Here is a 26,875-nt window from a genome sequence, read left to right as displayed (position 1 = left end):
TTAATGTAAATACGAATTATAAATTGGATTATAAACCTTAATACAAATGACTAGAATATTGTTGATACAACTATTAATACTAAAATTGAGATTGCTTATTATCTAAAAAAATGCATTTAAAACACTGAGATCACTACGTCATTATTCATTAATATTGGATATTTAAATGTCGAGTACACGAGTATGCTATTTTAATAGCTATTACCTACTACGTAAGACGAAAATGCTATGCAATTTAATAAAGATGTCATAAAAACTAAAGCACAAATATATTTTGAAAAAATAAATCACTTTGCATAGTAAACTATACAATTATCACAGTGTAAATAAAAGTTGAAGAAAATCCTGAAATATCCAAAATATCACATCAATTCCTACATACAGGAAATAAAGATTTGAGAATCATTCAGACTTGAGACTAATATCGTTTTCGTATTTTAGATAATAAACGCGGACGATAATTTAAACGATAAATATACTGGAAGGACATTAATGATTATGGAAATTCTTAAACTGCAAGACTTCATTATTTGAAGTGATGACCGATGCTTTGCACCCCGCCTTATTCCTTCCACATTTCCAAAAGGTTTTATCCTTGACTTCTTTGTAGCGATTGTATCTGACATCACCTAGGACTAGAATAATCTGCTGGCCTGATTTGATGAAGAAATGATGCTTCTCTGAAACGGAACAACATTACATTGAAGCTGTGTACATTTGTGGTTAATCAAGCCTGATGACTAAAAGCACTATTTTTAGTATCATGCACTGATTGAGTAGGTTTACTTAGGAGTTATTAATAATAGACTGTTTTTTTAATATGTCTATACAAGCTGTTGATTTGCATCCGTGCCATAGTCAAGGAGGTTAAAATTAAATACGTAAATAATCGATTTGAATTACGGTAGGTGGGAAAAAGCTAATATGCGCTGCTTTTTTTGATGTTGTAATTTCATGGTATTTCAGAATTTAGCCCACGGTTAAACACAAATCATAACAGAATTGCCCCGCGGCCACAGTGTGTGCGTGATGGCAGCTATGTGTGCGTAGACAGAGAAAACTAATGTCTACGTGTGTGCGTGAGTGTCGATGTGTGAGTGTCTTATCTACGACATGACAGCGCGAGCGCGCGAGCGAGCGAGACCGAGTGATACGCGATAGCAATCATTTTACCTAAAGTTTCGAAAATCACCTTCATTATTGTCATTAACTTCGATTTACTTTACTTACTAATTTTTGAGCATAAATTTAACACAGATATCTTATTAACTACAGTAATAAGCAATACTAGTGCGCGAAAGAAAGTTCACTAACATGTTAACAGCTGATTGATAAAATGTTCGTTTTGCTTTATCTTTCAGCATAAAGTTTTCGCAGTGATTTAGTTTTTATTTTTGAATTAAATTGGTTAATAATTAGAAATTTTGCTTCCTTCTTAACGGTCTTAGGACCTTGGAACACGGAAATCTTATTAATGACGTAATACTAGTGCGCTAAAGGAAAGTTCACTGACCTGTTAACAGCTGATTGATAACATTTTCGGTTTGCTTTAACATTCAGCGTAAAGATTTCGTAGTAATTTTGTTTTTACTTTTCGATTAAATTACTGAAAGATGTGTTAGTTAAGTGTAGGCACGAGGTGATTCTTTCGGCTCGTAGGTATTATTGGCGTGGTTAAGAAATCAACTTATTTACACTAATAAAATTGATTAAGCTGACTACGTATTTACAAAATGTACAAATAAATAAATTACCTAGTTTAGTTACCCGGAGGTACTGTTCAAAGCTGTCACCTTCACACTCTTGGCACAATCGAGCACGACGAAGTAGCTGGTTGTCCTTCAGCTAACATAACACTATCACATTCGTTTTTAATGTGTCGAAAGCACTAAGTTAACGGTCCTAGCACATAAGTCTGTCACATGACCAGCATGACCCTCCGTGATGAGGGTTCCCGGTCGGTAAACATTTCCCGGAACATAGGTATGTACGGCTGTCATTGCACATCCTTGGCAGTCGTAACGGGTAGTCAGAAGCCAGTAAGTCTGACACCAGTCTAACCAAGGGGTATCGGGTTGCCCGGGTAACTGGGTTGAGGAGGTCAGATAGGCAGTCGCTTCTTGTAAAGCACTGGTACTCAGCTGAATCCGGTTAGACTGGAAGCCGACCCCAACATGATTGGGAAAAGGCTCGGAGGATGGATGGCTGTTAGTACACTGTTGTCACTGATGGCATACAGGCGGACCATCGCCACCAACTCGTGTTCGTGTAGTTTTCCGTCATCTCGCACTTTGTACCTACACGTCGCGGAATTCAAAGCGCACGTACGCAGCAGCGGCGGCGACATCAAACACACTGCTTGCCGTCGGCGCTTGTTTGTTCCGGCTTCAAGGGCACGCGGGGAGCGGCGAGGCGAGTGTGTGGGAGTACTCGCACTGTGATTGGGTGAATTTGGGTAGGCTGGATGATCTACGATTTTTATTGAACGATCGTTGCGTATGCTTTGTGCATGTATCGTTTGCGTTTGTGTGAGTGCGCAGCGCGGTAGTAAGGCTAGTAACACACGCGCCGAATTAAAGTACGGCTGGGTTACACTGACGGATATACGTAAATAAGAAAAAAACATGAAAAAATTACCTACCCATTTTTTCGTTGATTTGGGTCGAGAATCATTAGCATATTTACGTCCTTGACTATGGCACGGATGCAAATCAACAGCTTGTATTTGAATTGCATTGCAAAAAACGATTTCAATGAAAAATCATAATCAAATCTCATTCCTTTTAATCACAATTAAAAAGAAAGATATAAGTATAGGTAAGATATACTGATTACTAAACGTTAAAAAAACAACGTTCATACGAAACAGACACAATTTTTTCTTTTACAACCTAATCTAATTAAACATGATGTTTTAATGAATTATAAATTAATATTTCACATGTGAGTTCCTTAGTTTCCGAATAATAACATCCCAAGTGAGTTGTGAAATTTAAATTATTGAAACGATAACAAACAAATAAAGGATAATTTTACCTTCCATAAGCAAAATGAACTTTTCAATGATTATGCTCGTGGTGCCCACGCTTCACGACAGTTTGATAGATGGTAGTGACGGTAGCCTTGCACCCCAGAGTCTTGCGCTTGGCACATCTCCACTCCACTCTCTTGTCCGTCTGTCTCTTCTTATGGAACTTATAGTTGTTCACCATGAAAAAACAACCTCGGGGTGTTTGTACCAAATATTCTAAAAAAAGAAGGTATTGTATTAATGCGGGATCATAGTAAAAAGTGTTTAGGATGAAGTGAAAGCTTTCGAATAAAATTGAGGATATGTCTACATATATCATTTTATTTGTATACAACACCACATTATACCTTTAAACATTTAGGTTCAATAAGTTTTTAATAAATATATATTTTTTTACATTATAATGTCTGTGATAGTGAGAATAAAATACTTTTTTGAAACATCCGCTACTTAATACATTTATATTTAATTTAACAGAGACATCAATAAAATATGGTTAATTAGTATTTTCACATAGATGTGAATCATATAGAGATCATAATTTTCAAATCCCTGATCGGTATGACTAGAAATTTACCTTGCTTCCGCAACCCTAAAAATACAACTATAATAAGGTCAAGAAATAACGACACATTTAATCATGTTTAATGGAAACGTGTGTTGGCCATATTATTTTTCAAATTTTCAGCAAATTTTCAAAAAATAGCTAGCCTATATCGTGTCGAAAACAACTAAGAAATTAAATGGTCATCATAGAGAAAAGGGTCTTAAGCCATCTTCACTAATAGCCATATTTCATATAATCAGGACCGCTGCTGTGATTATGATACTCATTGCGTCTAACAATTTTGTCTCGTACAGTCACAATATTAGCCTTGCAGCCGAGGGTACATCGTTTTGAGCATCGCCACTCAATCTTCCAGCCTCGTTCCCTTTCATTGAAATACTTGTTGCCCTTAACTACAAGCATTTGCTTTCCTGATTTAGTTCTTAGGATCAAACCTTCTTCAACTTCTTCGTCATCATTTCGTTTAGGTTCTTCGTACACTGCTTTATTTTCTTGTCTAGATGTTGTTGCTTCATTTTGTTTGTTTTCTGCAGATTTTTGTATTTCCTTTTCTTTGATTTTTGTTTCATCTTTCTGTTGTGTTACTTCATTCATTGGTTCTATTTTCTGTAATAGTGTTTCTACACTTTTTGTTTCATTTTGTTTGTCTTTCGGTTGTTTAACTTCATTCATTGTTTCAATTTTCTGTAATAGCATTTCTACTTTTTTTGTTTCCTTCTGTTTATCTTTCTGTTGTTTAACTTTATTCATTTTTTCTATTTTCTGTAATAGTGTTTCTACTTTTTTTGTTTCCTTTTGTTTGTCTTTTTGTTTTTTTACCTCATTCATTGTTGTCATTTTCTGTAGTGGTGTTTCTAGTTTTTTTGTTTCGTTTTGTTTATCTGTTTGTTGTTTTACTTCATTCACTGTTTCTATTTTAGGTAATAGTGTTTCTACTACTTTGTTTAGTTTGTATTTCTGTAGCTTGAATTCATTCAATGTTTCTATTTTCTGAATTACTATTTCTACTTTTTTTGGTTCCTTTTGTATGATTTTTACTGAAAGGAAATAAATTGATGGGTAACATTAAATCTGTAGGTATCATAAAAATCAATAAGAGAGCGATAAAGTTATTGTCTTAAAAACAGTTTTTTGTTGTTGTTATGTACGACAGTATCCAGATATTTAGTACTCACAATTTAAATGCTTAGGTACTTCGTTCTCGTTTTATACTTACTTCATTTGCTAGACACTATCAAAAACAAAAATAATCTTTATTTTACATTTATTTTCAAACAAAATTTTACAATAATTTATTTACATTGTATATTAATAAATTAAGCTACCCGTGTTGATCAGATTTATTTATTTCAAACGAAAAAACCCTTTGACCACTTACAACAACAAGAAGTCTACATGAACATCTTGAAACCATATTTAGTTTCTAGGATCACTTGGCACCAGATCAAATAAATAACATTGTATAATAAATTAATAGCATAATATAAATGTATAATAATTAACTATTAAAAAATTAGAACAACTTTATTTTACAAATGCAAGTAAAAATGGTCAAAGTTCATTTTCACATTTCACAACAATTTTAACAAGTTTTTTCTAACAGCAAACACAGCTATGATACGATCTACGAAGCTGAAAAGATCATTCATTAGCCCATTTGGTTTAAGCCTTAACACTTACTGGAATCGGAGCCATACATTTTAATTTATGCGAAACAAGCTGTTGATTCGCATCCGTGCTGAATTCAATGACGTAATTATGCTATTGACTAGCTTTCCGCCCGCGGCTTCGCCCGCGTGGAATTCGGTTCACCCCTCCCGCTGTGGGTTAGCAGCGGTGAGGGAGTGTCAGACTCTTACTGACTAAAATCGTCGTGTTCCGTCCTAGGCCTTTTATATACCAGGGCCGCGGTACCTCTTTCGAACAACCCGCAGCCGCGGCTGGCCCTGGCGCTACTGGGCCCCACTGATTTCAAAACAGACTAATTCGCGGCGAACCTTAACACCACGATACAGAAAAGCACAACGCCATCTATCGAGCTATCGGGAAGCTCGCGATTGAACAATGAGCTACAGGTTAAAGCGCGAGATATCATTGCACTTCTTACGTATCTTAAAAAAAACAACGTCACCACGTTTTAAAAAGCTATCATTCCACTTCTTATGTATTTTAAAAACACATCGTTACCACGTTTTAAAAACACCCAGCGCCATCTATCGCATACCTCAAGAACGAAATAACTTAACTAATACTTATACCAATTAGTAATTCGTTGAATTATAGTTAATTCAGGATAAGTAGATGTAAAAAAAACAGTTAAGACGATAAAACAAATCGTACGTCATCCCTCGGGAATTCCTCATTTTCGAGGATTCATTATCGTATCATTTAGCTTCTATATGTTCATATTCGTTTGCAATATATAAGTAGATGTAAAAAAAAACAGTTTAGACGATTAAACAAATTGTACATCATCCCTCGGGAATTCCTCATTTTCGGGGATTCATTATCGTATCATTTAGCTTCTAAATTTACATGTTTATATTCGTTTGCAATATATTACCTTGTTTTAAACGACACACAGCGCCATCTACAATCCATCCATCAAGCAAACAATATTTTTGTTTTCCCTCGGGAATATCTATTTTTTTCGGGATAAAAAGTACCCTATTATTTAATCCGGACTTCTGACTTTACGTCTGCAAAATTTCAAAGCAATCGGTTCAGTAGTTACGGCGTGAAAGCGGAACAAACAAACAAACAAACTCACTTTCCGATTTATAATATTAGTAAGGATTATCGACCCAAAACAACAATAAAATTTAGTATTTCAGTATTTTTTTTCATAATTATTTACGGAAATCCGTCAGTCTCACCCAGCCGTATTTAAACACGGCGCGTGTGTCATTGGCCTTGAAACCGCGCTGCGCTCTCACACAAACGCAAACACTAAGCATACGCAACGATCATTCATTAATTTAATTCATAAAATTGAGTTAATTCTGAAATAAATTATTTTAAATTCTTAAATAGTACCCTAATTTAATAGAAATTAGGGTACTATTTAATTGTGTTGCTGGGAAGTTTGTTCCACCATTTCTTCTTCCCAGCAAAAACAAAGGAAGTGGGTGGGCGCTTTTGGGGCTGATTGTCAGCCTTTTTTTGAATAAATGACTTTTTATCATTACAAGAACAAAAAAAGCAGCACATATCAGTTTCCAGCATACCATACTTTAAATTGTTTATTTACGTATTTATGATAACCTCCTTGAATTTGGCACGGATGCAAATCAACAGCTTCTATAAATGCCAAATATGATGATGATTTATAAATGATTGTGAACCCCACGTTGTTTGATGATGATGTTGTCTATAGTCATGACGAAAGCCTGGCAGCCGGTGGTCTTCCTGACACATCTCCATCTTATCTTCACACCCTCGTTTTGATGAACAGTATACCTATTTAGACCGACGTATAAGCATCGCTTGCCATAAGATGTAGTTCCAAAAATTGCTGTAATCATAACATTCAATGAAATAAAATATCGCAAATAACACCGTTTTTTTTTGTGATCAAATTAATCAATTGCCAATTAAAAAAATAACTACCCATTTTTTTAACGATCATATTTCTTTCTCGAATATTTAAAGAAAAGCGTAGAAAACACCCTTTTTAGGTTGAATTATTCTTTTGCACAAACGATCAATAGAAAGTAAATAAAGTATGTACTGTAGATTAATATTTACAATTAAAGTAAATAAAATATTCGTTCTGTACAACTAAATACATAATTAGGTACACTGCCGTCCAAAGTTAGCAGCCAGCCTTTCGGGTACACTGACGGGTGACAGGGATGAGCACCATTTTTTTTTACTCTCTTTATTAGTTTTGAGTTTCTTTCTATATAAAGATAGATTAAGTTTCATTTAGAATATTGTATATAAACTATCATAATTGTCGGTAATCACGCGCACCGGACATTTCATTATTCTAGAGGTATTGACACATCTCAAAATGGCTCGCCTGCCTTTGCTGTCACTTCTGATATTAAACCGGTTCTTTATTATTAGTAATGGGTTACGACCGAAAATAACTTCAACTAAAAAATAAAGCGTAACGAAGATGATGAAAGGCAAAAATTGAATCAAACACAAACGCATTAAAATTTTGTAATTTCACGTAATATTTTTTTCTTTTATAAAAAACAAATCCAATCATTAAACATATTTATTCCATATATGTAAATATCACTCGATTAGGACCCATAGAATCACTTTTTGTTACAACATTTATTGCTATTTAGATCAAGATTCTTAACGATGATTCCTCGGCCACAAAATATGGTGACAAAACCGGGGGCTCACAGACTTTTCTAGCTATTGATTAAGTTACAACATCTGTGTTAGATTAGTCACAACTTAAGATATAAATAAATCATTTAATAAAAAAAAAAAAAAAAAAAACGAAAATCTACTGTAGACTAAATTCAATAAAGGGGCGTTCATAAATTACGCGAGGTGTTTTTTTTAAATTCTCTGTTTATCCCTCCGTCCTTGGTGAGATGTCGTGGGATTTTATTCAAGCTTCTCCCCCATTCTCCAATCTCAAGTGAGATTTTTCAAAATGTGGGTTTCTTACGTAATCGCGTTGGATTCTATTATTGTAAAAAGAAAAAAACTTGTCTTCGAAAAGTAAAAAAATCTTAAGCATGTACATTCTGGAGTAAATGGACCAAAATGGTACCTATATATTTTATTTTTGTTTCGTTCAGAAAAACAATTGCATGATATTTGCCTCGACCCCCCCTTCTCCAACGTAACATTAGATGTGATTTGACTCGATTCCCTCTTCCCCCCCCCCCCCTTGAACATCTCACGTATTTTATGTACGCCCCCTAATGGTTGTGTTCGCCATTCATTCGCACAAATGTATTATTAAATGTAATAAGGCTCGCCTTGCACCGTTGACGCCGTCTCCTACAAACCCAGTATATTTTTTGGCCTCTCACTTTATTTTTTATAAATACCATATCTTCATATTGCAAAGAATAACCACCTCGAATGTTTGTCAAGTAAGTAAGTTCTGAAAATAAACGTTTGTACATGTAAAACATTTATAACTTAGAGGTTATATAAATAAATAAGATATGTATTTAGTATATTTACATTCCTTTTTTTTTTTGGAGACAAAAAGGTAAGCAAAATTATTTAAAGAAAGAAATATGCTTAACAGAAAAATAATGTGTATTAGATGGGAAACATCAATCGGTATCTACTTAAATTAGCTATTTGAAATACAAAAAAATCACACCTGTTTTTTGTGAAGCTTCAATTAGACTACACACGGAAAGGTCCGTTTTGAAAGCGAGCTAAAAATCTTTTATCTAATTTATATCAATAACAGTCATATATCAATAAACAATTTTAATGGAATTAAAAGAAAATTAAGTATGTTTAATGTAAGTTTTAACAGTATATTATGTACAAATGTAATCATTTAACCATGTATGTAACTATATACAGTAAAACTTAAGAAAATTAGAAAAACAACTTAAACATAACCAAAAAAAGTCCAACCATTATTTGTGTACTTCCGAATTAATAAAATATAAAAATAATAATTTCAAATTATTATTTCTAACTAGCTGATCCCGCGAACTTCGTATCGTTTAAAACTTCCCTGGACCTCGACAAACATGTTAAACCCAAAACAAGCAAAATCGGTCCAACCATTCTCGAATTTTAGTCAGACTAACGAACTGCAATCAATTTTTATAAAGATACAAATTCGAAAGTAACTCTATCGGTTGCACTTTCTCGCCAAAGCTACTGAACCGATTTCAAATAAATTGGTACACAGTACCTACATACATAATTATATTTTTTTCTGGGTCCGTGAAATAGTTACCTCGGGACACAGATAGAACAGCTAGTATGCTATACAATAGTACAAAATCTACATGAAACTGACAGCGGTCAACTAGCCGTTGGTATCAGTATAAATCTTAGTGATGACTATGTTTACCATTAATTTTAATAACTTTGTTTTCATAAGTACGGGCGGTAACCTTGCATCCACGGGACTTCTTTCGGCACACCCAATACGTAATTTTCCCTTGAGTCTTATTTTTCATGTATATTTCGTCCTCGAATATGAGGTTCAGACCTCTTCGAGATGTTGATATTATTACGGCATCTGAAAAACAATTAGTATGAGCAAGAACTCTATGGAAGTAGGATATAATTTGGAACTTAATAAGCAAAATACTTTTCAAAACTTAGTGTTTCCTCAATATGGTTTGTCAGATGCCACAATAGCTGACTTCAATCAGCACCTAGTAACGTTTAGGATTACCAACCTTGAAGTTGGCGTAAATGAATAACGAAAGCTACAACTAAGAACGGATCCAGGGGGCGCGTCATGGGGTAGAAAAATTCGCACTCGTTCCACTCGCGTCTTATTCTTCACTTCATTGATTATTTATAAAAATATATAGATTAACTATGTTTAGCGGTCTATAAAAACCTATACTTGATAAGTACATTTTTATCGTAGTCCTTATACGAAAGCACTCATACGTACTCTGTTTTGCGTTTATTTTTTTTAACTAAAAAAAATTACACCTTTTACTCTTATATTATTCCCTCCCACAAAAATAATGGCCGATACTTCAGCGTAGTAGGTACCTAATATTAAAATAGATATTTACATCATTAAAAAAAAAAATTACTTGACCACAAGCTGGACCCGCCCTTGGCTACAACTAAAAAGTAGACTAAGGACACGTATCATATCCCCGATACTTACTTACACAGTAATTTCCCAATTATTTTTATTTATTTTCATGGTTGGAATGCTTTCCTTTTATTTTGGCGACGCTAGTACCATTGGTCAGTATGGTCATCTTGCAGCCGTAATGTCTTCTCCTACAGACCCAGTGGGCGCTTCCGCCCCAACTCTTGTTCCTGACGAAGACTTCGTTATCATGGATTAGCTTCATCCCCCCTCTAGCAGTGGGGACCATTACCGCGTCTGTAATAAAAACATTGCGTGAAAATTGAATTCATTAGCACACTGTTGTGAGTATCAACATACTTTTCCAAGTATGTACACTACTCAGAAAAAATAGAGATACTTTGCATGTCTGTCACTTGATTTCCATGTATTTCTTTTAACGTATCGTTTTTTTCTCGGAAATTCAATTTGTTGAAAAGTACTCAACCATGACACCATATCCTTGAATTTTTATATTATTGCTCGAAATAAAATTCATATTTTGAAAATATGTCTTATATTTAAGTTGACCACAACAAGTTTTACAATTTCTAAGACTTACAATATATATTAACCTGCTTCAATATAAAACATTAGTCCTTATTTACATTAGTTTTGTTCGACTACTGGCATAATATAAGTTTTTTAACAAGCATCCGAAATTCTCTTCGAACAAAATGATGTGTCGCAAATTGTTTAGTCACATTCACATAATATTATTTTATGAATTTTGTTTACTCAATAGTGGGTATAAGTGATGAAATTGGTGTAAATGATCCTTAATTAAATTTACAATAATGATACATTTCATCAATGTTTTCTTTGAATTATTATAGTGACCGCTAAACAAAAAATAAGACTGCATTGCATGCTGGACAGACTAAATACTTATAAATATATTAAAATAACAACTTAGTGATAACCTGATAATACCCTTCTTTTTCGTCAGGGATTAAAGGTTTCACAGACGCTTTCAAATATACAGAATATAATAAACAATGATCCATAGACAAGGTTAGTTCTGTGTACCTAATGAAAATCTGAACAACACAGGAATTAGAAAAAAAAAACAGCTGTCAGATAAACGCAAGTATGGACCCATTTGATGATGTTAAACTCATTCTAAAAACTCCGTAGAAGCTGATATTTTTTGCCGACTCCTGTTTGGCGTGAACACAAACTAACCCTGCTTAACAGCTGCCTAATTATGATTATGACGGTTCCTAATCTCGATAACATCTTTGTCCATAGTCACAAGAAACGCTGGACACTGCAATCTGCGTTTCTTCACACATCGCCAACTGGCGCGACGGCCATTCCTGTCTGATCGCTTGTTGTATCTGAAGCCGCCTAGCTCAATCACCGGCCGTCCAAACTTAGATTTCAAGAATTCGGGAATTAATTCAGAATCGGAATCTGAAAAGAATGATTATTTTTGTTTTATTATGTTCCTTTTATGCATGTACTCGTTCATATTATGCAGTTAGGTAATCTAAAATGTACAAACTAAAATGTAAACGTCAAAATTTCAATAAAAGAAATGTGTACTTTGCAAAAATTTACTCTAAAATCCTAATTATCAATTAAAGCGCCATTGTTTTCTAAATTAAAGACTAAAAAGTGGAACTAAAAACTAACTGCGGAGGTGTCCGCATTGCCACGTTAGCATTTCGGAAAAGCTTTGATTGAAACTCAACGAGGGTTTAATGAGAATGTATATTATTTAAATTGATAAAATCCTTATCAACAGTAACAGCGAAAGCTTTACAGCTTCTTTTGACGCAGGTCCATTTAACTTTGGATCCTTTTAACGCGTAGGATCTGTAGAAACGATAACCTTCTACAATCATCTGAATATTCCCGCGTTGTGTAGTCGAGTAGGACGGCACCGGGTACCCTGAAGTACAAATAAAAGTTAGATAAAACCAGTACATATTAAAAAAAAACATTGTCTTGCACAAAAAAAAAGTTTGTCTGTAAAAGTCTAGTTTGTTGCCAATTACTTATAAATTCTTAGGTAGGGAAAATATATAAAAACACTAGTTAATACTCTTATTTATTTCTCTATTATGTAACAACAATAAATTTCAAATAAAAAAAAATACGTAAAAATCCCCAACTTTAACTTGTATTAGAACAACTGATCTACGGAACGCTTGCTCAAAGGTCGTCCAACTTTGATTGTCATCTCGCTTCTAACTTTTTTACGACAAAATCTTTAAGAGATTCTTTTTCAAAATAATATTTTGCTAGATGAATGTATTAGCAGTTCCATCATTCATGATTGTGGAATCCAGAACTTTTGATGATAACACCTTCAGTGGTCATCAGGGATGCTGTGCATCTGAGGACGCGTTTCTTGACACAGGACCAGCGAGTCTTGATGCCATTTGCTCGTTCTTTATTAAATCGAAATTGTCCCACGAGGATGACCGGGTTCCCTCTGAGCGACGTACCAAACCGAGCTACTGAAATTGAAATTACAAACGAAATTATTTAATACTATTGATACATCCCCCTTGATGAGGTTTCGGACATATTAAAAGAATTACATGTTCATCTGATTTCAGCTATGTCTTTTTTGCACCAATCTTCAGATACTTTCCCCGATTAAATTTTTTTGAACCACCTATCTCAAAAAAAAGAAAGTATAGTACAAAGCAATTTATTTATCAACACCAAACAACAATAACAAGTAGATGAATTAATCCTAAATTAATAAATAACAATACACACAGAATAGAGATTCAATGACTAGAATTTTAGTAATGTTAACAATGAAATTGCACTTCGTTCACTAACACCAATCACAACGTTACAAAGATACTTGATTGCAATGTAGGTACTTGAAAATTTATCCCTCAGAGGAAAAAGGAACTGGTCACCAAAGTTGTCATGGCATATACTTAGGTTAGATAAAAATATTCTCCAGAGATCCTACAAGTATCATTCGTTATCATTATTGCGAAAGTAATAATCAAATACTTATCTTCTTACCGTACCACAACCACATTAATATGTAAAATTCAAATTGCAAACCACGTCTCAAAACTGTAAAAAGTGCTCCTCTTATACAGGCAAATGTCAACTTTTTTGTACAGATTTTTGTTAGTATAGCAAAAGTCACAAATTGATCAAAATAGTAAAAACATATTTGTCAAAACAAAAGGCATAAAAATACAAAAAAGTCACGCAGATAATATCTACTATGTCAATAGTTTTTGTGAGTATGTTTCTTAATACTAATTTCTATGGGTTGTCCGTCAAACGTGACAATGGACGCTGGGCATCTCATGGTCTTCCGTCGACTGCAGACCCACCACACCCTGTCTCCTGACTCCCTACTCTTGGAGTAGCGGTACCCGTGGTACCACAAATACGATGTATCACCGTATGAACGCACTATCACGGTTTCTGTGAAAAGAAAAATTCCATTAATGTTGATGCCTTGCCTTTTTAGTCTTTGTTCTCAATGGTGGTCAGGTGGTCAGAAATTCATTAGGGTCCCGCATTTTATTTGAACTAAAATTATGTTTAGCTTGTGTATGAAATATTTAAGAGGTTCTGATATTTTTTTTAAATAACTACTAAATCGGCCTTTTTGAAGCCGTACGTTAGTATCGGCTGGCAATACCTGATGATGATGATGTCCTCCTAGCCGATTATCGGCTACGGCGGCTGTTCTCATGTAAGGAGATTAGCCAACTGCGCAGGACATATTATAGTGCACAAGCATTTGCGCAGACACAGGTGCACTCCCTATTCCTTCACTCTCATAGCCCGATGGGACGGGAATCCGACACGACCGGAAAGAGATCAGGCGCAGGACCGACATTTACGTGCTCTCCGATGCACGGGTGAATCAATCACCAACTTCCAGGCTTCGGGCTGCTTTGTGAAAGTCTTCTAAAACCCACAAAGCGATTTCGGCCCGACTCGGGAATCGAACCCGAGACCTCGTGCTCAGCAGCCACACTTGCGACAACTAGACCAACGAGGCAGTCAGAATACCTACAAATACATACGCATATATATTTTTTTAATTATGTAATAAGGTTTTTACAATAGGGTACTGGTGTGTTTGTCGCTGAAGCAACTAAGACTAGATATTTATTGCATTTCATACAACGCGTGTGCATTTTCTTAACTTTTTTGTCGGCCTCTCTAGATTTTAAAAACATTCGAAGTGCTTGGTAACAGCCCGTACATTTTGTCCTATTTGGTTCCTTTTGTAAAACGTGGCTGTTGGAATCTGAAAAAATAAAGTACGTAGTAGTTCCACTTTAATAGGATGCAGCCGAGTGAGTATCAAGTATTTTAAATGAAGCGACAGCCTATTTGACCCTCTCAACCCAGTTACCCGTACATCCCGACATCCGATCCTGATCATCTTGGTACTGGTTGACATTTCTAAGTTTCTAACTTCTGCCTTTCCGTAGATACCAAAGATGTCCAAATGATAGTCGTAACTCAAAAATTAAACGCACCTTTGAAACGAGCAGGAACACTTTCTGACATAGATGATCATCCATCCACGAACCGACTTCGCCAAAACGTCGTCTTACCTAGTGACCTCGTCCCATACTCATAAAAGCTTTAGTCTTGAGTGCAGTACCAATTTCAGGTGATCCTCTTTAAAGGTAAGTATGCATCTCGATACATAGTGCAAATAGTTCCTACATGTTTTTATCTAGTACGCTAATTTAAAATGCACCACAAGTAGTTAGACAATTTGTTATTGTTTATTTATTCTAGAAAAGTGTTATAAATGAACTTTTAGTCCAGAATTTTTAATTAACATACATCTTCACTATTTACGGAGACTAGATTTGTAATCGAGCTAGACTGTACATGATAAATTAAATAGTTAACTTTCAGTTTATTGCAACATCGATTGCACATAGAGCGACCACCGTTCACGGACAATTTGGTACCGAACAAGATAATTATCTATGGCATTTAGATAAGTATTACTTAATTATAACCGTTTCTAGGCAAATAGCTACAACACATTTTCACTCATATTGTTAAGTGACGAGCAAAGAAAGGTTTATGAGAATGTACCATCTTCTTGCGGAATGTGCCTCGGCAAGATACTCCCGACCCTGAGCAGGAGAGGGCTGACCGGCTGGTACAGACCCACCATACTTTGCATCCTGAAGACTTGTTGATCCTGTAACGATAGCCGTCACAATGAAGATACTTTTTACCTCCGACCTCGGTAACGTATGTCGTGCCTGTAATAAAGCCATTTAAGATTAGCATTTGAAAATACCTATATACATATAGTTTATTGATTGATTTTTCAAGTCATGCGGTAGTATTTTCTCCTAAAAAAACATCGACGTTTCTACTTCTTCATACTTCAATACAGAAATAAGTTTTTTTTTTTTTTTTTTTCAATATAATAATGTTCTTTCGAATCAGAAATCAAAAATCTGAATCTGTGGGCAGAATAAAAAACATGTTTCTTTCTAAAAAATATATTATTAGCATTTAACATTATTTTGTTATAAGTTTTTTACTAATATAATTTTCCAGCACCACCAAACTGAAACTATAAGCAATTAATAGAATGTGCGACTTATAAAATACACATGATTTTTAACATATTAACATCATTTTATCTTATAGGTAAACAATGCGCCGACCCCACATAAAATTGGAATAAGGGCAGAAGGATGATGAGGATGAGGTATACATGTAAAGACACAACAACAATACCTTATTGCTATTAATACAGAGTTCTAAAACCAAATAAGCTAGTTTCTTACTACTAAATAACATTATAGATCGTTATGCTAAGTGTGTGTGCGCAGTTTTCTTCTGCACCAGTCCTTTATAAGACACCAGTGATCCACTGCAAGTCTTGGAGTCCCTTTGACAGCAAATCCACCATATTTTATCACCAGCTTTAACATTTATCCTGTGACGATAACCTTCATGGTATAAGTAAGTCCTTCCGTTTTCCACCGCAAAGAATGTTCTTCCTGGAAAATAAATATTTTTTAATAAACATAATCGAAGTTTACTTCCTAAATGTACCCAGCTTCATCCACCTATTCATTGCTATTTTAGCAAATCATTCAAACTGAAATGTAAACTGGTAGTGCCAGCATGGAATGTACAAAAATAAGAAAAAACGTCATTCAAACACTGAAAAGTTTATTAAACTTCATACTTTTGGTATTTACAGAAATCAGTAAATCTATTGACATACAAATTCATAGCATAAATTATCGTTGCACTGCAAACTATTTTTTATATTTTAATCAAAATTATCGCAACGTCAAACACAAGGAAGGGACTAGAGAAATGGAACTTTAATATTCTAATAGTAATATTTCACATGCTGTATTCAGAAACAGAGAGTTCTTATTTACACAGAAAACGAGATCCCATTTATAGGATATTTTATATTTAAACACTTTTGAAAATGGATGCTACAATTGTTTTATTATGCTTTATCGTTTTCTACGGCGGGAACAACGTGTATATTGCGATATACATATACTATCTATCGATTATGATCCATGTTGAAATCCATCTCAAATTCATATTCACCAGTACAATTTCCTAATGAATCTATAGGCAAATACTTACCTAAATATCTGAAACTTATTTTTCAAAATGAGAAAGATCCGTTTCTAGCATTATACTTGTGATGCTTAACTTTTGGCTTCCCTTAAAAGGTCAAGAATAACGTAAAATGACTACTTTTAGCTGTCTTTGATATTTCAAAGCTAATTCACAAGCAATAAAAAAACAAATACACCTGACACAGAAAACGTACCTAAATAAAATTCAAATAATAAAAGTGTATTAACCTTACGAATTAATTTGATGACAAAAACAGAGATCTACTGGTCTTTTGCATCAAATAAGTTTAAGAAATACAACATTTTAGCAACTAAAGCTGACCTGCGCTCTAGTTAAGAACAAGGGCTAACCACCTTTTTCTTGCCTATTATAATCTCTAAACGCCCTCAATAATAGGAAATGTTTAAAAATCTCAAAAAGATAAAACATTACCTAGAATATGTTCAAACCAAACCGTCTGTCAGCCGCCGGATGTGAGCGAACGTTACGCAGTTTAGTGTATTTCCATACATATTCACTTTTTCTTTCACATCTAACCGACTATGTGTATAACGTTATGTATAATATGCAGAAACGCTAACATTCGGCGGCAGACAGCCAGTTTGGTTTGAACGCAGATACACAGCAACAAGTAATTCGTAAAAACAAATGAACACTATGCTTAATTTCATCATTATAGTAACTAGCTAAGAAGACCGTTGAAGGCTTTCTGCCATAGGTTCATAGCATGCGTGTGGCGCGGTATTGTCTTCACCAGCTCCCCTGCGTCTGTGATGATGGAGCCGGTACACTTGAGTGAAGACCTCTTGTAGCAAACCCACCAGATGGTCGACCCTGACTCCTTGTACTTGCGGTACCAGAAACCCTTGTACCAGAGATATGTGCGGCCGCAGCAGTTCTCGTAGAACACTGTTGACAAAAACGAAATAAACAATATAGGGGAGAAAACAATTGACTGATTCTTTAAAACCATATCTTAAATCAATCTATATCAAGAGATATATAACTATATTTATATTTTATAATAAATAGTCACTACATGGTTACTACATTTAGCTACCATTCAGAGCTTTACTGAAAACAACATATAGGTTGTGTACTTATTTAATATTAACGAACATATCAATTAACATGATTTATTATCGTAGATACATACTAGAATTCGTTATCAAGAGATCTTTCGTGTAAATAATAACAACTTAGTAAGTACTTCTTTGATATAAGTACAGTAAATTTTCTTAACTACCTTAATAGATATTTCTAAGGTATTTTTAAGTTAAGACTCACATCCACAGTTACATTCACATACACTAGGTTGGTTTATTGATGAAACACCCAAACAAACATTTAAATGCAATTTAAACTTACATTTATCTTCGGGACTCTTAAATTATTTAGGAATATATTAATATTTTAAAACATATCGCCTATCACTATATTTTTATAAAAATTACCCTAAACTTAAGGTCTCTATTCCCAGGCCTCATGGGTATGTGTTCCACTGCACTTGACAACAGAATCTTTAACAGTAACAGCGGCAGCCTTGCATTTCAAAGATTTTCTCTTCTTACAAACCCAATAACTTCTTCCAGTTTCATCTTCGGAGTTTTTAGTGTACACGTAACCTTCATAGTACAGATGCTTCGTTCCACTGTGATGAGTAGCAAATAAAACTGAAAGAAAAGTCTAATTTTAATACAGGACGTTTGTGGCAAAATAGCATATAGGTATGTACATACAGTACTTTCTTAAAGAGTTCCAACATGCGTATGCAATCGAAATATTCATCAGAAGAAAGAAAGAAGACTCATATAAGATCTAATTTGCATTATATTCGGCAAACCACGGTGTCATAGTATAAAAGGGGACCTCTCTTTATACTATGACGGTGTGCTTTTGGGGGATGCAGCAACAGAAGCAGGAAATATACCAGTACCTACACTAAAATGAAAACTGCAGATATTTATAAACTTAAGTTTAATATACATACATACAACTAAACTATTATAAAGAAGAGTGAGTTGTATGGTATGTAATGTAGGTAAAAACATATATAAAAAGTATCTGACGGATTAAAAAAAATGTACAATAAAAATGCTTATATTAGGTGTACCAGTTTAATATAAATGGAATGGAAGTAGTTTCATGGAGACGCAGACAAAATCGCGTGGCAGGCACATATTTTACTGAACACAAAACTAATTATAACTGAGCGTAACTTTATGGATGGTTATGAACATTTTTAATTCTTACGACTTCGTTGCCTATAGTGATGATCGTTACCCGACAACCACGATACGCCTTGTTACAAACCCAGTAATGACGACCACCACTCCCGTGCTTGAAGTTAAACTTATGGTTGTTGAAATCCAGCGACGGCTTCCCATTTACAGTTTGGGAGAAGACGGGTCCTACTGAAAAATAAAAAGCTTGACGGATGATCAACAACGTACAGTACAAGATATTAACTAACAGAAAGAGATTAAATTAGGACGATAGAGGACAAAAAATGATGAAGACGATGAAATCCAAACTCTTATAATCAGGTAACATTAATAAGGAAACAACGACATACAAATATGAACCTTAATGACAAAACTTTAAATGTGAGAATGCAAGTTCTTAGTTTTGACGATGACTTGGCCTACGGTGGTGACAGAAGCTTTGCAGCCTTTCCAGGCTTTATTACACATCCAGTAACGTCGCTCTCCAACCATACGTTTGAGGTTGAACCTGTACTGGTCTATATGTAGTAACAGCGAACCGTATCTAGTGTTGGAAAACGTTGCTTCGGCTGTGAACAAAACGCTCATTAATTCCATTTGGAGAGTTTATTAGCACTAGAAATAACAGCAAATATCTCAGTATTTTTATTGATTGAAGAAACGCCGCCTGTTAATTTCATTATTATATTTAATCGATCATATTTCATACGATACTATGAACAAGATAAACTCATACGTTCATTAAAATATAAAAAAATATACTACACAAACCAAAAGAGTTAGAAACTTGAACAAACAACCAATATGCATAAACAACGTGTATGTTAAGATACGGTAGTACCCTTAACAATGGTTATGTTGGTCCTTAATCTTGATGATAACATCTTGGTAGGTGACAACTGACGCTCGACAGCCTTTGGAATTCTTGTTACAGTACCAATAATCCTTCAGGCCCTGGGAATTGACTAAATTGAATCGTTTCCCTCCTATTTGCAGAAGACGCTTTCCCTTCCACGTCAGTGTGAATATAGGACCTGTATTTGATGAAAATAATTATAAAGTCATCAGTATAGTGTAAAGAAACAATCAGTCGATAATCTGCGTTGTTTTTTCTTTTGTTTAATGTATAGGAACATGAGTACATGTAAATTGGAACCAGTTTTTAGGGTGTTTTAAATTAATTTAGTACAATAGGCATAAAGCAAATTAAAAACCAGTTTATACTTTAAAGACTTTTATGCAATGAAACAATATAAAAATATATCTATAACTAAACCAATATGAGCAAGTCGACTAAAATAATTAGTATGGCATATTTGTTTTTACTACTTACTTATTCAAATAACATTGATATGCCTTTTAAATGGAAATACATTGCTTGATCCAGTTTTTGTGGTCAGGACTTCAATGTAACGCTGAGAAAATATTTTAATTGCACATAACAATTAAATGAATCTTCTTCTTTCTTCTTCTTGAAAAAAAAACTTTTAAATTATAATCTTAGACTCTAATGTAGCTCAAGACTACTTGATTTAACACTAAGAACAAAAAATAATTGAATAAGTTCATTAATACTCACAATAGTTCAAAAAATAGAAAGCACCCAATTAGCGGATGAATATAAAAAAAAATGTTTTAATCTTAAACAATTTAAAAAAGTTTTCGGCTAGGTACGTATACAGAAAATGTTGCCATATTCAAATCGCCTACTTCCCCATTTGCAAGCGTTGAGCCTGCACTACCTCACGAAGCTTAGTGATAATACTGCCCTGATCATTAGGGATAACGCCAAGGTACATATTCTTATGGGGCACATACAATAACAAGATTATTTTAATGTCGCAACCAACTCTGGGGGTTAGTTTTAAACACCCTACCATGCCATTCTGCCAAGACGCATTAAGGTCATCGAGTTCCTTACAGGCTTTCATTTTAAATATAACGGATTTTCTATTTTTGAAGAATCGTCCTATACCCACACTCTTAAGTGTGGCCTTCTGAATTAGGTAAAGGCACATTGTATTTGGCCAAGTTTCTCCCTTTAGAGATGGTAATATGTTTTTGTCAGAGAAAACGTTGCAGCTGAGTTCTGCCATGGTCTTGCGTGGTGAATTTTTGTTCGGTTGCCAGTTCACTACGCCGGACCATATTTTTGTCAAAGTTGATGGACCGTTTGGACCTGATGATGATGAAGCTACATCCGCTGAAATATAAAGTATATACTTAGTAAGACGTTTTGACTCCTAGCAAAGTAATTTTTGCTAATCACTGTGAGCAAGTATCATCATATTCTTAGCAGGTTGTAAAGATAAGCATTTACACACATAACTTTTATTTATTCCCACAGAAGAGAAATACATAAATTCTTTATTTTACAACTTAGTTAAAACGTCATACGGATAGCAGTTTGAAAACATTTAAGATTTTTCGGCTCACGTGCACTGTGATGTGATATAATAATTAAAGTGTAAATCGCTCCTTATTAGATAGAAATATGTGCTAATTTTATTTACATAATATACCACCTACACGTCTAATATAGATTCGCTTATAAAATACATTAACAAGATTCCCAAGTCTGTCACTTTAAATAAAAACAAAAATTCTATAAACTCTATGCTTTAATAGTAGGAATTAAAAGTGTGTAATTCCTTATGTATGTACAGTCAACTTCAGGTCAGTGGTAACAGTTTTATAGGAAAATCGTACTTATTACTATTGAGTTAAGGTGCATGACAGTTACCACTGATGTGCGGTCTACTGTACAAATTGATTTTCCACTACATTCTAGGAACTATAGACAGAATAGTTAGTGCTAAAACGCTACAGAAAACACTTTCAGATTTAATGAGAAATGAAACTAACTCTGTAAATATACTTCCAATAAGCTAATTTTAATATCAGGTAACATTTATCATAATATGTATGTACTTATGTAGAACACCTATATAGTAACTTTATTACATTATGTACATAGGTATAATGTGTTTTACGAACACCTTAAATAATTTAAAATAAATATGACTTCTAGTGAATGTGAGGGTAAGAGTTCTACAAACGTTACAGAAAATTTTGGTGAATTACAGCGGTTTCACACTTGCGGATTTCCTACTCACTATTAAGCGCGAGTCTCGCGGCAAAAATCTGCTGAGCGAATTTGACATCATTTTTACATCGGCAGTCATCAATTTTTTGTTCATAGGAACCACCATTGTGAAAAGGCTGTTATTATAAAAAAAACTTTACAATTTATTTGTAAAGTTAATCGGATGATTATGTTCATTCTTCACCTTAATAATGACGTCATCGTATGTGATAATAGACACTCTGCAACCCTGTGGAGCCTTATTGCACACCCAGTAAGCTCTGGCGCCGAGCTTCCTCTTACAATTGTAGCGGTAGCCATTGATCTCAAGGAGCGGGGTCCCTCTCTTTGTATGCAAAATTATTGGCCCTGAAAATAAATAAAATGTATTAGAAAAATTGATGATTTCTAAATGCAGATTTAAATAAGGGCTGCTATTGTTCTCGTCAAACGTTTTGTCGTCACATGCGTACCTGTATTAGGAATTGACTTGGTGATGCCATTGAGTTTTACGGGAAGTGTCCTGAGTAAGCAATCGGCTTCACGTGCCGTCCCAGGTGAATTAGATAGTCAAAACAAAAACAAAAGAAACGAAATATATCATCTAATATCTCAACTCACTTCAATTCACTTGTCATTTATTTTCCAATACGTCATAAGTATGTTGACGTTGAACCGAACAAACAATTTTGTATAATGTAGTAACAGTAGCTTTGCAGCCATAATTCCGCTTGTTGCAGGCCCACGTCAGTTTGGGTTCCTTCGATCTTGAACAGAGGTTATACCTATAGGGTCCTAGATGCATCACAGATCGAAATCGAAAATATATATTAACTGAAATACGTGACAATATTATCGAATTCGAGTCGAAAAAATAAAACTAATAAAAAATAAGTACTCAACAAAACCTGAAAACATGCAGGACTACGCATGTGATAAAATTATTTAAAAAGGTTTCAAATAATTATAAGTAATATAGAAAAAATAATCACGCTATAATTAAAATAATATAATATGTTTAATATTTAAAATACTTTACATGAAAACAAGGAAGAAAACATTGAACATAATATTAACGATTAGGAGGATTGTGTACAAACAAAGTACATAAAATAGGTAGGTGAATGACAGAAACATAGAAATAACTGAAATTGACCAAACTACATGAAAAAGCTACATAATGCCTTCTATTTATCGTAGACCCCATAACGGTTACACAAAATATTGTACAGCAATCCATCATAGTCCAGACGTAACACAGAAAGGTTTTAGTTAATTACTTGTGTTTTGTCTCAAACGTCTAATGATGATTTGTGAGACGGAATATTCTTCCGATTGGGTTAATCGACAAAAGATGAAGACAGGCCAAAGTTCACCAACATCCGTTCAACGTCCGTTTTCTCAAAACAAATGTTTCCTTCGAAAATGAAACGTGAAAGTTCTTAGTTAACAGTTTATGTTGTTGGTGAACTTGAGTCTCCATAGCCTAATTCCCTAGAATTGTAATCAGCAGCGGTAAATCTAAAGAATGCTTGGTCTAACCGTCCTTCTGGTGTATCAATGGTTATGTTCGCACTTCTGTCTGATAATGACGTCATTGAAGGTGGTGATGGAAGCTCGGCAGCCCGTGCTGTTTCTGCAGCAGATCCACAGAGCCCTGGCACCAATGCTGCGGTTATTCCTATTGAACCTATACTTTCCCATCTGGATGGCTGGCTTACCATAACGCGTTTTAGTGTAAATTGGAACTAAAAACATGACAAACTGTTAGACGCTTCGTTATGTATCTGTTTTCTTTTTTGCTGCCATTTTTTTCGTTCACGAACTAAGTGCATAAATCTTTAAAAGTTGACAAAAATTAAATAAGAGTTCACTCTAAAATCATATTTGTAATCTTGTATAATCTAATTTATTTTTCTCAATGTCAGTGATTATGTTCATTTTTTGTTTTGACAATTGTTTCTCCGACTGTGGTGATGGTAGCTCTGCATCCCATGTTTTTGCAAGAGCAGATCCACAGGACTCTCAATCCACGGCTGCGGCTATTTCTGTGAAACCTGTAGCTCCCAACCTGAATTGCTGGCTTCCCAAAACGTGTTGTAGTGAAAATTGGAACTAAAAATGTTTATTAAAGATTATCAAGAAATATGAATGGGAAAAAGAAGCTGAGAAATGGAGTCGTGATTCGAATTTGTACAATCAAATGATAGAAAACATATTATCACTGTTCTATTTACTTAATTACGTGGCTTTTTAATTTAAGCATTTGCTAGGGCCTATCTACACCAACTTTGCTACTAAGGTACTTAAATAGGTATAAACAAACGTCAAGTTTAATCGTTCTTGGTAAAATAAAAAGATATAAATAAATTCATTAATTATTTCATTTATTTGATTTATTCAATGGTTATGTACATTGTTGTTCTTGATAAGTACTTTGTCAATCGTTGTCAGGGTGGCCTTACAGCTTGAGTTTTTCCTGGAGCAGATCCATAAAATCTTGTTTCCCTGACTGCGGTTATTTATGTTGAACCTGTATCGTCCCATCTGGATCGCAGGCTTGCCAAAGCGAGTCCTCGTGAATACTGGAACTAAAAATACATTTATGTAACTATGATTGCTAAGAATGATCTTTTTTTTTCTTTTTCGCTTATTTGCCAAACATTTCCAAAAGTTAAAGCACATAATATTTTAGTAGAACGACAATAACTTCGTATAAATACTTACCAATATTCAAAAAATAATGAAGTAACTATTTTTTAAATATTTTCATCATAATTAAATTGTTTTTACTAAATTCTTTATTCTCTATTAATCTAATAATATAATTAATTTACTGACACTTCAAATAGTTTTGTACTTTTATTGGAAAAAATAACTAAAATCCGTAAAAGTAGTTTTATTCAAATATATAATATTCGCATAAGTGTCAGAAATCAATAAAAAAGTCAAGGCCACGAACACGATTTATAATTTGTCTTTTGATTTCTAATTTACATACATAATACTTTTTTAACAATTCAGCACATTTTTATCGAATTTTACAGCATTGAAGAATAATCACGCATATGGAAAATTTGCTCGAAAAATTATATAATTAATGGTTATGTTCATGTTTATAGTGAATGATAGTTTCGTCCACTGTGGTGACGGAAGCTTTGCAGCCCCCCAGGTCCCCTCGTCTACTGCTTCTCATGCAGAACCAGGTGGCTTTAGACCCTCGACATCTATTGTTCTTGTAGTAACGATAATGGTCTATGAACAACACTGGCCGTCCTGTCCTTGTTTGTGAGAAAAATACTGTGAAACAAAGGAGCTATGTCAATTTGTAATCTGAATATAAAAAAAAAATATCAGGGTTTGAAAAAACTGTGGAATTAATATAAAACATTCGTGTAAGTTTTGTATTTACATCAATATTTAACAGTTTGTGACTGTAACTAATTATACACTGTATATTTTTCATTATTTTACAACTATGCCTATATTTTAGTCACTTAAAACAGCCGATGTGTCGGTTATCTGTTAAATAATAACTTAGGGTAAAACCAGGAGAGATGGACCACATTTTGTTCAACTTTAACATCTTCTTTATTGCTTAATAACTGTTAAACAATTTAGTGATAAACTAACTATTAATAGGCAAATTTTTTTATTTTAATATGACACCATAATAGCATCCTTATGGAAATAATTCAAATATTAAAAAAAGTACCCTCGGTCCATCTCTCCCATACTATACGGGTGAGTCGGACCACCCATCAAGGAGTGATGGTCCTAACAAAACTCTAAACAACACTCTAAGTAAAATTATGTTTTGCAAGTCTTCGTTTAAATGTAGTTTTTGGTATCCCAAATGTTTTTGCAGCTTCATTAATACCCATTCCATTTGAAACTGCCTTAAAAGCAGCAATCAATGAACTTTCCGTCCATTCTCCTCTACACACTCCACTTTTCCTCCTACATGTTACTGGCATATTATCTACAAAAGAAAATATTAACACATTAAAAATGCAAGGATTAAAAAATAAGTAGCAGTAGTAATTAAAAACCACTTGAAATTAAAAAAATACGTTTGACTATTGGTCCATCTGGGTAATAAGAAAGTGGTCCGTCTCTCCTCTCAATTTAGGAGAGATGGACCATGTTGTGTCTTTTAATAAAGCAAAATAAACAAACGAAAAATTTGAGGTTATTTTATCATTCTTTGAACATACTAACACAGAAACGTCATTTTTTTATTAAATAAAAACAATATCTTAAACATAGCTTCGTTTTTTAAAAACCCACACAAAAAAAACACGCTTCCGAAACCTTTTAATACGTTTTTTATTAATTTTACTAACGAAAATAATTTAATCTCGCTTTCTGCACGGAGCAAACAGGTTGACAATCGATTGTAAGTGTTGTCAGCTTAAATAAATTTAATAGTTTGGTAGAAATTACGATGGTCCGTCTCACCCGCAGGTCCATCTCTCCTGGTTTTACCCTACTAACAAAATTATTAACGGATTTTTACAAGAATAATTTTAATACCTAAGGGTCCTGCTTAACGTTGACTAAAAAATAGGCATGGCATGTTAAAAGTTTA

At 34.1% G+C, this 26,875-nt stretch overlaps 1 protein-coding gene across 4 annotated transcripts in view; it reads right to left on the bottom strand.

Moving 5' to 3' along the window:
* LOC124634364 (modifier of mdg4-like) overlaps positions 1-26,875 on the bottom strand; it is a 486,707-nt gene that overhangs the window by 350,421 nt on the left and 109,411 nt on the right. The window contains exon 5 of one of the 4 annotated variants that reach the window (XM_047169926.1): positions 3,335-4,636. The exons of the other annotated variants lie outside the window; for them this stretch is intronic. Within the exon in view, the coding sequence (XP_047025882.1) occupies positions 3,813-4,636 (824 nt within the window). The 3' untranslated portion in view covers positions 3,335-3,812. Of the gene's footprint in view, positions 1-3,334; positions 4,637-26,875 lie in introns of those variants that run through there. 4 annotated transcript variants of the gene reach the window in all.

Source organism: Helicoverpa zea, chromosome 11, assembly GCF_022581195.2.
Source record: "Helicoverpa zea isolate HzStark_Cry1AcR chromosome 11, ilHelZeax1.1, whole genome shotgun sequence".
In the NCBI taxonomy this organism is placed as follows: domain Eukaryota; kingdom Metazoa; phylum Arthropoda; class Insecta; order Lepidoptera; family Noctuidae; genus Helicoverpa; species Helicoverpa zea.
This window is presented reverse-complemented; position numbering and strand designations above follow the sequence as displayed.